Genomic DNA, 11,414 nt, shown 5'->3' with positions numbered 1-11,414 from the left:
AGCGCGCTGCCAGCGCCCCCCGGCCGGGGTCAGCGCCCGGAAGCTTCAAAAAGACTAAATCTACATTCCCAAAGTTTTAGAATTTAACGGAGAGCTCAGATGTAAAATGACCGCATCGCACAGCTTACRGCACTTGGAGTTACTGTGCTCCGCGCCGTGCCCCGCGGCCTCGTTCATCCCTTTATCACCATCCAGCCTGCCGGCGCGTAGATAAATCGTAACCGCCAAAGTTCCAAATCCTGCTAAAAACTAGTAACTTCTCTAACTGAAATGACTGAATGCATATAATTTTATAGCTGAAATTGAGACTTGCTGCCCCACTGCGCAGTCAGGAACAGAGTATTTTCAAGCAAACAAGTTATATATTGCTGCTGTACTAGTAATACTACATCTTAGTAGCATTGCTGCATTACTTTCTTGTCTGCATTTTCCACCAGTTTCAAATCAATCCCTCCCCCAGCCGTGGTATTTTCTAAATAGCACTAGGGACACGTTCTTTATTTAGCACTTGCTAACCTGCCCATTCTGCACATTTTCTTCCCAGCTCCTATCTATTTTTGGAGGCATCTAGTTCAGAGGAGGAACTAGAACGGTGAAAGGCAGCTCATCTCTGAACTGAGGAACAGTTCTGAGAAGACATTTTAGTGACTGGAAATGACTAGCTGATGGGAAGAGCAAGTGAAACCTTCTGTGTTTATTGTGAAGCATCTTTGATGTGGGTCTATTCAGTTGTGTGAAAAAATCCTCCATTACATAATTCGCCCCTGCTACTATAGAATTCATCTCTGCTGAAGAGGCAATCTAGGTAACCCGCGCTTATCTCTGGGACATCTCTAGATATATCGTGCCTTTCAGCTTCATCTGCTTTACTAACAGGTAAGACCTGTAAGTGTCAATAATAAGGGTGGATCAAAAAGCATGGAGCAAGGTTGTTAATAGATGGGTATACTAAATGTGAAAAGACTGCTCTGTATGGAGCAATCTAGGATGGATAATAGCAATTACTTAATAATAAAAATCAACTTCTATAACTTTAGACTAAGGCATGATTAATGCATTACAGTATCAGAATGATTGTTCCTTTGCCCTTTTTTCACCTCTCTCACAAGATTTTCAAAAATATATGAATGCTAAGACTGCTTATATGATAGACAAGCCTTAAACAACTTTACAGTTGAAGAACAGGCAGAGTGATTGATTATTATGCTAAGGTTACAGTGTGATTTATTTGCAGAATCAGGACTCCCAACCTTACACTTAACTAATTTCTCCTCACAACGCACACAAGTCAAATTTTGTACCCAGTAGAAATACCAGGGAACATTCTCAATAGCAGAACAAAATATACTATATAAAAAGCTGTTGGCACTGAAGACTTAAAAAGTCTGTTCTCTCAAAATAAAATGATGGTCTGAGGGCTGACTGGGTTAACAGAAATTTAAGTAAGAAAGTAACACTTCCTGAGTCATCAGGGCTACTTTATTTTTCTGCCTGGATTATCTGTGCAGCTCTCTGCAACAACCAACTCAACACAAGAGACAAACATTGATATTTTATATCTGTTGCTCTCTAGAATTTTATCTACACAGCTTTTTCTTAACTAGCACAGTTACTACCTTGAATTTTCTTCTCTGATAAAAGATAATGTCCTACATACTAGAATAATATTTTTACAAATAACTGTGGCAAAATGAAATACAAGAAAAATGTTCATTGAACCCAAATACACAGTGCATCAGCACACTGTTTAGTTTGGTACAATACAGCTAACAGCAACACTGTATTCCAAACAGTAACACAGAATAGCTACTGCATTTATAGTGTTGTGTCCCCAACAGAACTAAGGAAAATGATCATAAGGTGTATGAAACTACCTCCTTATCTGCACAAGATTTCCAAAGTAGAAATAAAATACTTACGTTATGTAAGGCTCCCAGGACCYAGAGCTATACAGGAAATAATTCTCTTCCAATGACTAAGCTCAAAAATTTGCTTCAGTCACCTCAGGATTCTTAAATGGAGAAAATCAAATAAACATGAATGCAATGCAGAAGTAACTCAGTAAAAAATAAAATGCACAAACATATATAAAAGATACAAAAATATATTTCAAAGTAGGGCTAACAGTATCAACATCAAAACAACATTTACAGACATATGCTGCGCCTCTCATCTCTCACCAATTCTTTTCACAATGCCTTGCTTCACTTTTTGGAGAAATCCATGCTGCTAGGCCTGGCAGAACTCATGCAAGAAGGCGTTTTTTACATACAGAAAGCAGCTTAGAGCACCATAAAAATTGTGCAAGACACTGCTCTCTCTCTCACGCAATTTGTATTTATATACATACACCGCAATTACCTGAAATTATTTTAACTTAGATTTCAGATCTGGTAACACCTAAAGGCTATTAACAAGTTTTTAATTTATTCTTTCATTCTACATCACTCTTAATCTCTCCAAAACTTTCTCATTTGGAGTTTTGCAGTTGGAATTTTTGGTGGAAAACACAAGGATAAGCAGGTAGGTATCGTCTGCATGCACACTCAAAGACGTGTACACTACTGGCAGCGCAGACACCCACACGATGCAGGGACCATCAGGGTGGAGGTACACGGTGACCGTGCCTGCCTCGCCCGCGGAGTTACATCAGTGCTGGCTGATGTAACGCCGCGCAGTGAGTTACACCGGGGCCAGGGGATGGCGACCCTGTGCCGGCACATCCCGGCTCCACAAGCTTCCAGTGCCAGAGCGGGGACACGTCCCTCCCCGCCTGGARCCAGCACGGCGGGGAGGCTGCGTCCCGCGGGGCACGGCGCGGGCCCTGCCGGCGACCGCCGCCCAGGCGAAGGCCAGGCCGCGGCCTCGCCTCGCAGCGCCGGCGCCGCCGAGGGGGCGCTGCCGAGGCCTGCGCCGCTGCCTCCGTAATGGCGCCCTCCCTGCCCCGGCGGTAACCATGGAAACTTCCAGAACGGCCCAACCGCCCCTGGCCCTGGCCCTAGCCGTCGTAACGACGGCCGCCCCCAGCCAATGAGCTCCTTCCGCCTGGCTCACGCTTCTCTGTTGATAGGTCCGCGACACTGGCAGTACCAGCCAATCAGGTGAGGAGAGGAGGGTGTGCCAGGCACGTAATTGAGACCGCCCGGTCCTCGCCAATCAGGGAAGGCCAGCTTAGTAGCAGCCAGCCAATAGAGGCGCTCCACCGAGGGTGCTGCAGCCAATGGCGCGCCTCCACGAAGGAATAACGGAAGGTATATAAGGCCGGGCGGCGCGGCCTGAGCGTGCAGCAGCAGTTGAGCGTGCGGCGGYGGCGGTAAGCGGCGGCGGGCGAGGAGGGGCGCGGGGGAAGGGAGGGGGCTGCTGGGCGCCGGGCCGCGCACGTGGCGCCTCCATTTTGTGCCGGCGGCGCCGTCTGACCGCGGCTTCTCCGCAGGGCGGCGGCGGCGAGGATCGAGCGGGCAACATGAGGCATCTCCTACTGGTGCTGCTGCTGCTGGGCGGCGCGCGCGCGGACGACGAGGAGAAGAAGGAGGATGTGGGCACGGTGGTGGGCATCGACCTGGGCACCACGTACTCCTGGTGCGTGGGGACGGGGCGAAGAGCAGGCCCCGGCACCGCCTCATGGCCCCTCTGTCGCCGCAGTGTGGGCGTCTTCAAGAACGGCCGCGTGGAGATCATCGCCAACGACCAGGGCAATCGCATCACTCCCTCCTACGTGGCGTTCACGCCCGAGGGGGAGCGCTTGATCGGTGATGCAGCCAAGAACCAGCTCACCTCCAACCCCGAGAACACTGTGTTCGACGCCAAACGGCTTATTGGCCGCACCTGGAACGACCCCTCTGTGCAGCAGGACATCAAGTATCTGCCGTTCAAGGTGCGCCCTGAGACGGGGAGATTGGGGGGGGGCGGGCTTCTGATCGGAAGAGGAGTCGCAAATGCTGCTTTGTGTATGACTTGCCTGGGGAAGCAATTGAATTGTAGGGCTGTTCTGAGTTACCCTGCAGTTTTGTAGCTCTCCTGAGAGGTGCTGTGGTGCAGTGAGTGATGTATATTTTCTATTAGGGTGGCAAAAGGCTAGCATTTAAATYAACGTTAGTTGTAGAGGATCTGCTAATGCTTCATAAGAGGAAAAACAAGGAGTGCGATACCAGGAATAACTTCCCAAACTGTTGCAATGTGACAATACATGCTGTGTTTCTCAGGTTATTGAAAAGAAAGCCAAGCCCCATATTCAAGTTGATGTTGGTGGTGGACAGACAAAAACATTTGCTCCTGAAGAAATTTCTGCTATGGTTTTGACGAAAATGAAGGAAACTGCAGAGGCTTACTTAGGGAAGAAAGTAAGTAAACAAGTGCTGCTTGCAAGAAACCAAAGCAACAGCTTTACAAAATGAAAGATAACTGAGCTGAATCTGYGGGCTAACTTTGCATTTGTAAACTCCTTTACTTACTCCATTGTGCAACTTAAATGCATGGGCTTGTGGGTTTTAMTTCTGTTTGGAGAGCAATGAAATACACTTGTATCAACATGATCATCTCTAAACTACACTTTTTTTTCATTTTTATTCCTTATTCAGGTTACCCATGCTGTTGTTACAGTGCCAGCCTACTTCAATGATGCTCAACGTCAGGCTACAAAAGATGCTGGCACTATTGCTGGATTGAATGTGATGAGAATAATTAATGAGCCGTAAGTAGCATTAACTGTTTGGGGTGTGCAGGAGGGAGAGAGTAGTAAACAAAGYTTTCTAAATTCATTATTCTGCATACAGAACAGCTGCTGCCATTGCTTATGGATTGGACAAGAGAGAGGGYGAGAAGAATATCCTTGTGTTTGACTTGGGTGGTGGAACTTTCGATGTTTCCCTCCTCACAATTGACAATGGAGTCTTTGAAGTTGTGGCTACTAAYGGAGACACTCACCTGGGTGGAGAAGACTTCGACCAACGGGTTATGGAGCACTTCATCAAACTCTACAAAAAGAAAACTGGAAAAGATGTCAGGAAGGATAACAGAGCTGTGCAGAAATTAAGAAGGGAAGTGGAGAAGGCAAAGCGAGCCTTGTCATCTCAGCATCAGGCCAGAATTGAAATAGAATCCTTTTTTGAAGGAGAGGATTTCTCTGAGACCCTTACTAGGGCCAAGTTTGAGGAACTAAACATGGTAAGTATACAAAGGTAGTTGCACTAGCTTCTAAATTGTTAGCTTGTTTACCTGGGAATGAGTAGCATTTCATACTGCAAYTTTGTTGTATTTTTGAGCAGAGTATAAATCTGCTACTTGCACTGAAGCAAGAGGTTAACTCTTCCTTGGTTAACCTGGGGGGAGGGGGGGAAGGGAAGGAAGAAAGCTACTATAAGCTGGCTGAGATGTTACCATTCTGTAGTGATGGTTATTTGTACCTTTAAAACTATATAATTAGACTGAATGGGGGGGAAGAATACAGTCTTACTGTCCCACTTTGTGTCCTCCTAGGATTTGTTTCGTTCTACTATGAAGCCTGTTCAGAAAGTTCTGGAAGATTCTGACCTAAAGAAATCTGATATTGATGAGATAGTTCTTGTTGGTGGCTCAACTCGCATCCCCAAAATACAGCAACTTGTTAAAGAATTCTTCAATGGCAAGGAGCCTTCCCGTGGCATTAATCCAGATGAAGCTGTAGCCTACGGTGCAGCTGTTCAGGCTGGTGTTCTCTCTGGGGACCAAGATACAGGTAAGTAACAGCTTCACTGTGACTTAAGACCATTGGCTTCAAATAGTCAGTACTGGCTATTGACACACAAATGAAATATGAAGAGAGCTGAGTTAACTTTCTTTTTTCAGCTCTTAGAATACTAAGGGCCTAACTTGCAGTGATAGGATGTCTAAAGAGGAACTAGGCTATTTCATGTTCTTAACCTTCATCCATTTCAGGTGACCTGGTGTTGCTTGATGTGTGTCCTTTGACACTTGGCATTGAGACAGTTGGAGGAGTAATGACTAAACTGATACCTAGAAATACTGTTGTTCCCACAAAGAAGTCTCAGATTTTCTCCACAGCTTCTGATAACCAGCCAACTGTGACAATCAAGGTTTATGAAGGTAAGTGCCACTTATGATGGACCATACGAATAGCTGGAAAAACATCTCAAGACTTTATGCTTGCTGCTACTGCCTGTTAGCAAACTTGGCATATACACTATTGCCTTTGTAATGTGTATGTCCTTATGGAGGAGGAGCATAGTAACAGCACTGTCTCTGGCTGTTTCACAGCTGACTAATGCTGTTCTGTGATTTGAGCTGTATCAAAAGCTGCTAGTATATCTTCAAATATGGTTGTTTCCCTGTGATCAATTTGGAAACTCTTGCACTAAGAGATACCGTTAGTGTGGAAATAGTTCAGAGTCCATTTCAAAATTGAAATGGAACTCAAATACCTGTAGGCTTAGAGCTAGTGCTTCAGGAAAAAGTGCAAAACACATCTAGGTAAGAAAGAAACAACTAATCCTGTCTCTTCTAGGTGAGCGTCCTCTTACCAAAGATAATCATCTCCTGGGAACTTTTGATCTGACCGGAATACCTCCTGCTCCTCGTGGTGTCCCGCAGATTGAAGTTACCTTTGAAATAGATGTGAATGGAATCCTTCGTGTCACAGCTGAAGACAAGGGCACTGGGAACAAAAACAAGATCACAATTACAAATGATCAGAATCGGCTAACACCAGAAGAGATTGAGAGAATGGTTAATGACGCGGAGAAGTTTGCTGAGGAAGACAAGAAGCTTAAAGAACGTATTGATGCCAGGAATGAGTTGGAAAGCTATGCCTATTCTCTGAAGAACCAGATCGGGGACAAAGAGAAGCTGGGTGGTAAGCTGTCATCTGAAGACAAAGAAACAATAGAGAAGGCAGTAGAAGAAAAGATTGAATGGCTTGAGAGCCATCAAGATGCTGATATAGAAGACTTCAAAGCAAAAAAGAAGGAGCTGGAGGAAGTTGTTCAGCCAATTGTCAGCAAGCTCTATGGAAGTGCAGGCCCTCCCCCTGGTGAAGAAGAAGCAGGAGAGAAGGATGAATTGTAGATATTGGCATTCTCTGAATGTAGTGTGTGTGTGTGTATATATTGGACTCAGGAACACTTGTTTAAAATATTGAACTCTAACTTGGAATGTAATTTTGAATCTTCACTCATGAGTGGAGCTGGAAATGCTAGCCCAAAGTGGCTGTTTACTGCTTTTCATTAGCAGGTGCTTGATGTCTGGGGAGGGCAGGGTAGCAGGGGAGGGAGTCTAAATGAGAAGTGGGTTTAGAAGTATTCACAGTGGAAGTATTCTATTTAACAACTGGGTCATGTGCGTTTGGTGTAGAATTTTTCTACCTGAAGTGACCACAATAAATTTGTTATTTACACTGGATTTTGTTCTAGCTTGTATTTTCTGTTGTGTAACAGCATACTAGCAACAGCTAGTTTCAAGAATGTGAATTCTAACTAAACAATAGTTCAGCTCATCTACTGGGGTAATACAGCTCCTCAATGTGAGATCTTTTTTTTCCAGAGGATTGCTACAAGCAGCTCTATGCCTGCTTCAAGTCCTTGAAGTGTCTCTCTCTGATGCTTAGCCCCAGTCGCCTGGGGGAGAGGAGACAGAACAGGCATGTAAAGAGAATCAGAGTCAGTTTCAAAGTGTAATTTTAACTCTGAAATACCTGCAGCTTAAAGCTAGTGCTTGCATTACATAATGCAACAAAAGAATCAAGGCAGTACAAGAGAAGACTGAGTGGCTTGAAAGCCCTCATGATGCTGATATAGGCTTCAAAGCCTAGTTCTAAACTTACAGGGAAACTCTGTATCAATAGATGCTTAGTTTTATTTGGTAACTTGACTACAGTCCTGTCCGAAGACAGAATTGTGGTRTTACAGTAACTGTTCATTAAGCCTAAGAGCACTTAATCTAAACCTGTGCAGGGATAGAGGACAGTTTGAGCTCTCCTGCTGCTGTTCAAGCTCTGGGAGTGCCCAGAGTTCTCACACAACCACCCTTTGAAGGATAACTGATGACTACTCCATGTGCTCTTCCTAAAAATAGGTCGATATAGGTCAGCCTGAAAGAAAAACAGTTAAGAGGACACTGGGGGGGGTGTCCAGCAAACTGAGCAATAGTAAAACTGATCTCCTCAGTTTGAGTAAGAGGCTTTTCACAGAATTGTAGAATTATTCCCCTAATGTTCCTGTAAGAAATGCCCTTACACTTGCATGTAGAGGATAAACCAAGCTTACTTAAAAAATCAACACTTTTAAATGTGTATTAAAATCCTAGAGCTTTTAAAATCAGAGCTATAGAGTCTTAGTCACAAACCATCAATCTCCTGATACTTGAAAACCAGTTTGTGTATCAAATAATGTTCTAAAAAGTAGGTCCTTATCTGATGCCACAATGATCTTTTATAAATAATAACATCAACTTGGTCAGTTTCTTACAGCTCTTTTGTCAGCAAGTTTGTTAACCTTCATGCAGGGAGCTTTCAGTATACCTGCCCTGACGACTCTGGGGCTGGTTAACTTCCTGCTTCCCTTGGTGTAGGAGGAAAAACACCTAGAGTTTTCATTCACCTATTCTCAAAACAGCAAAACTGCTGACCCCAGCGCTTCTTTTCTAACCACATCATGTTATATTTGCATGTAAAATGTTGCTGTAGTCAAAAAGGAGTTTGTGAACTTGGAGGAAAGCTGTCCTAAAACACGAACGCAAGCTTCAGACGTCACAGGGAGCTATAGCTGAAATACGGCTGCTTACACACAGACAGGATGCGCAGCCAGGGCACTTCGAGGGGTGTTAGCACAGTACCATCCATCCGACGGCAAGAATTTGTTTATTGGAGAGAGAGAACTTCGGGTACAGCTGTGGCTGTAAGAAACCTGCTCAGAGAAGCAGTGGATGCTGTAGAGCATCACAGATGCACTATTCAATCAGACTTACAATACAGTCCCTGTGCATCTCCCCTTGAGTATCCATCCCACCAAATATTAACAGCAGGTGCATCACTGGGTTCTCAGCACCYGCCTCCTCATTTTGGCTCTTCTGGAGGGAGTCAGCTGCATCACTGACTGACACAGTTGCTCCCTTCCCAGTTTTGTCTTCACAAGCGACTGCTCCTGCATCGCTGCTCTTGCTGTCGGCACARGCCTGCCACGGAATGACGCACATGGAATGATCCAGCCTTCCTGGGGGCAGCGGGGAATCAAACTGTAAGAGTGTCCACTGCTGCTTCTCTGCAGTGCAAGAAAGAGACATATCTTTTTTAGCTAGCTTCACAGACTTAACAAGAATGAGGAAACAGTAACATTGCTAGTTGTAATTTACAATTATGCATCTTTAAAAAAAGTGGTAGAGCTAATTAATTTCAGCATTACTTGAGTAGCTATACTGGTGTAATTCCAGTGCAGCAAAACTAAGCTGAAACCCCAAAATTGCAAGGGTAGTATTTTCAAACAAACTAGTATTTTCCATGGCACAGCTGAGAAAAGTCTTCCTACCTATGTGATACTTGTATGTAGTATCTAATGCCCCGTCCGGATCTATTCCGCCAAAAATGTATAAGTGGTCTTTAAACACAGCTGATGAGTGAGCTGCCCGTCCTCCTGGGACGTCACCAGTGGCTGATATCTTAACCCATTTCATGTCATCTATTGGAGAAAAACAATACGTATCAATGATTATGCTCTTCCCCCCCAAAAAAAAAACCCTCAAGTTTTTTAATGTAAATGGGGTAATGGTACAACATGTCTGAAATATTTCAGGCAAACTATCCCAYTGTATGGATTTCCTTTATTTTTTTAAAAAAGGGTTCACTGTAGGGTTTTGCTTTCCAGAGTTCAGACCATAAACACTATTTCTTTCAGAGCCAAACATTCAAACTCAGCTGCAAGTTATTGTATACTATTCTGCAAAAGTAGGAGGATTGTGTGGTTTTGAGTAAAGCTGAACAAGAAATGGCAACATACAAAGACTTTTCCTTCCGAGGAGTATAACGTGGTTTCCTTCCCATGAAGCAGGGCTGCCTGGCATTAATTAAACGAATGCTTTTTGCATTAATGCTCGTATTTCTCATATCAAGGAAAGACAGAGTTGTTAGAGGCTTTCATGCACTGTTTCATGGGCAAATGCCCCACTGGCAACGAGGGAGATTCCCTCCTGCTTGAGAACGAATGGATAAGCCTGCACAATTATTTCCCTGCATGCTTACCTTGGTGGAAAGAGCAAAAGCAGAGTACCTCATCCTGCATCCAGCTCCCTGAAGCATATCTACTGCATTTAAGAACTGATCTTTTAGAAAAAAGGTATCCCTGAAAGCAAAATACATCATGCAATAGCTATTGCTTTAAAGGTACCTACAGCCATACTCACTTATATCAATGCAGAACAGATCATTGTAAAAAATATCACCAGCTAAACCTCCATGTATGAAAAGTTTGGTCCCAACTGCAACCACCACATGTCCATGCCGAGGAGAAGGGGGATCACCATGAACATCTGGCTGGGACCAAGTCAAGGTGGCTAAAAATGGGAGTACATATGCATTAGGAAGAGARCTCCGTAAGCTCCACAAAGCAGTGACCCAGGACCCCTGCTGAGGCTTCCTGAGGAAGTATTTCCAGCAGGGTCAGAAAAGCGTTAGTGCAAAGCACAAGCAAGCCCTCAGACTGAGTTCTGCGTACTGTACTTGCGTGCAGGCAAGATTGGTTCAAATGGGAAGGYAAACTCTTTCCGGTACATAAATGGTGCCATGAGAATGAATAGGCCAACACCAACAGAGCCCAGCATGAGCAGCACGGCGAGATGCCACCAGGGAAAGGAAACAGCTATTGGGCAAATAGCTTCGAGCTCCCTTTGCGTTTCCACCCCAGACCTGCACRCTGCCCTATCAGCCCGAAAGCCTGGTGCCTAGGTAGAGCTGCGCACACGTCTGTTGCAGTAACATTCACTGACCTATTTAAGCTTCCCACCAAAGCAGGGCCCAGTAYTTCCTTCTCCGACTAAACCTGAAACGCAAACCTCCCGTCCATCCGACGGACGCCGAGCTTGGCAGCACGGCACAGGGGCCCTTCCCACGCGCAGCGGTACCTGTGTCGAACACGTGGAGCTGCTGGTCCTGCACGGGTTCGGCTCCTCTCTCACCCCCTCCAAACACGTACAGGCGGTCTCCTATGACCGCCGAGGACGTGTGAAAGGTGCGAGGCAGCGGCTGAACGCCGGTCACGTTGGGACTCTCCCAGGTCCCTATCTCTAATTGAGAGAGGCCGTGAAGGGCTGGGGCGGCCGCCTGGCAGCCGGGGAGCGCCGCCGGTGCGGGCGGCCGCGCACTCACCGGGGTCCAGCACCTGGACGCAGCTGCGGTTGCCGGCGCGGTCGGCGCCGCCGAAGACCCAGAGGCGCGG

At 45.5% G+C, this 11,414-nt stretch overlaps 3 protein-coding genes across 3 annotated transcripts in view; 1 reads left to right on the top strand and 2 right to left on the bottom strand.

Annotated features, from left to right (window-relative positions):
• The window catches only part of GAPVD1 (GTPase activating protein and VPS9 domains 1), a 30,852-nt gene extending 28,908 nt beyond the window's left edge, over nucleotides 1-1,944 (bottom strand). The window contains exon 1 of the mRNA XM_085300480.1: nucleotides 1,920-1,944. The gene's annotated coding sequence lies outside the window, so the exon portion shown is untranslated. The remainder of the gene's footprint in view (nucleotides 1-1,919) is intronic.
• Nucleotides 1,945-3,258: 1,314 nt separating this feature from the next.
• Nucleotides 3,259-7,392, top strand: HSPA5 (heat shock protein family A (Hsp70) member 5). The gene is made up of 9 exons (XM_085300476.1): nucleotides 3,259-3,313; nucleotides 3,434-3,579; nucleotides 3,643-3,874; nucleotides 4,203-4,340; nucleotides 4,578-4,690; nucleotides 4,773-5,163; nucleotides 5,476-5,713; nucleotides 5,914-6,081; nucleotides 6,500-7,392. The coding sequence occupies exons 2-9, from the start codon at nucleotides 3,464-3,466 to the stop codon at nucleotides 7,057-7,059; spliced, it is 1,956 nt and encodes a 651-aa protein (XP_085156602.1). The 5' UTR covers nucleotides 3,259-3,313; nucleotides 3,434-3,463; the 3' UTR covers nucleotides 7,060-7,392.
• A 1,437-nt stretch (nucleotides 7,393-8,829) lies between these two features.
• RABEPK (Rab9 effector protein with kelch motifs) lies at nucleotides 8,830-11,411 on the bottom strand (the record flags this gene model as incomplete). The annotated part of the gene is made up of 5 exons (XM_085300512.1): nucleotides 8,830-9,248; nucleotides 9,513-9,662; nucleotides 10,384-10,533; nucleotides 11,101-11,262; nucleotides 11,345-11,411. Coding segments are annotated over 5 exons (840 nt in total), but the record flags the coding sequence as incomplete, so codon positions are not given.
• Nucleotides 11,412-11,414: the final 3 nt, after the last annotated feature.

The sequence above is a fragment of the Rhea americana genome, unplaced genomic scaffold, assembly GCF_003343005.1.
Source record: "Rhea americana isolate MKP2758 unplaced genomic scaffold, rheAme1 scaffold_164, whole genome shotgun sequence".
Lineage (NCBI taxonomy): Eukaryota > Metazoa > Chordata > Aves > Rheiformes > Rheidae > Rhea > Rhea americana.
The sequence above is the reverse complement of the archived record's forward strand: the minus strand, read 5'-3'. Positions and strand labels throughout refer to the sequence as shown.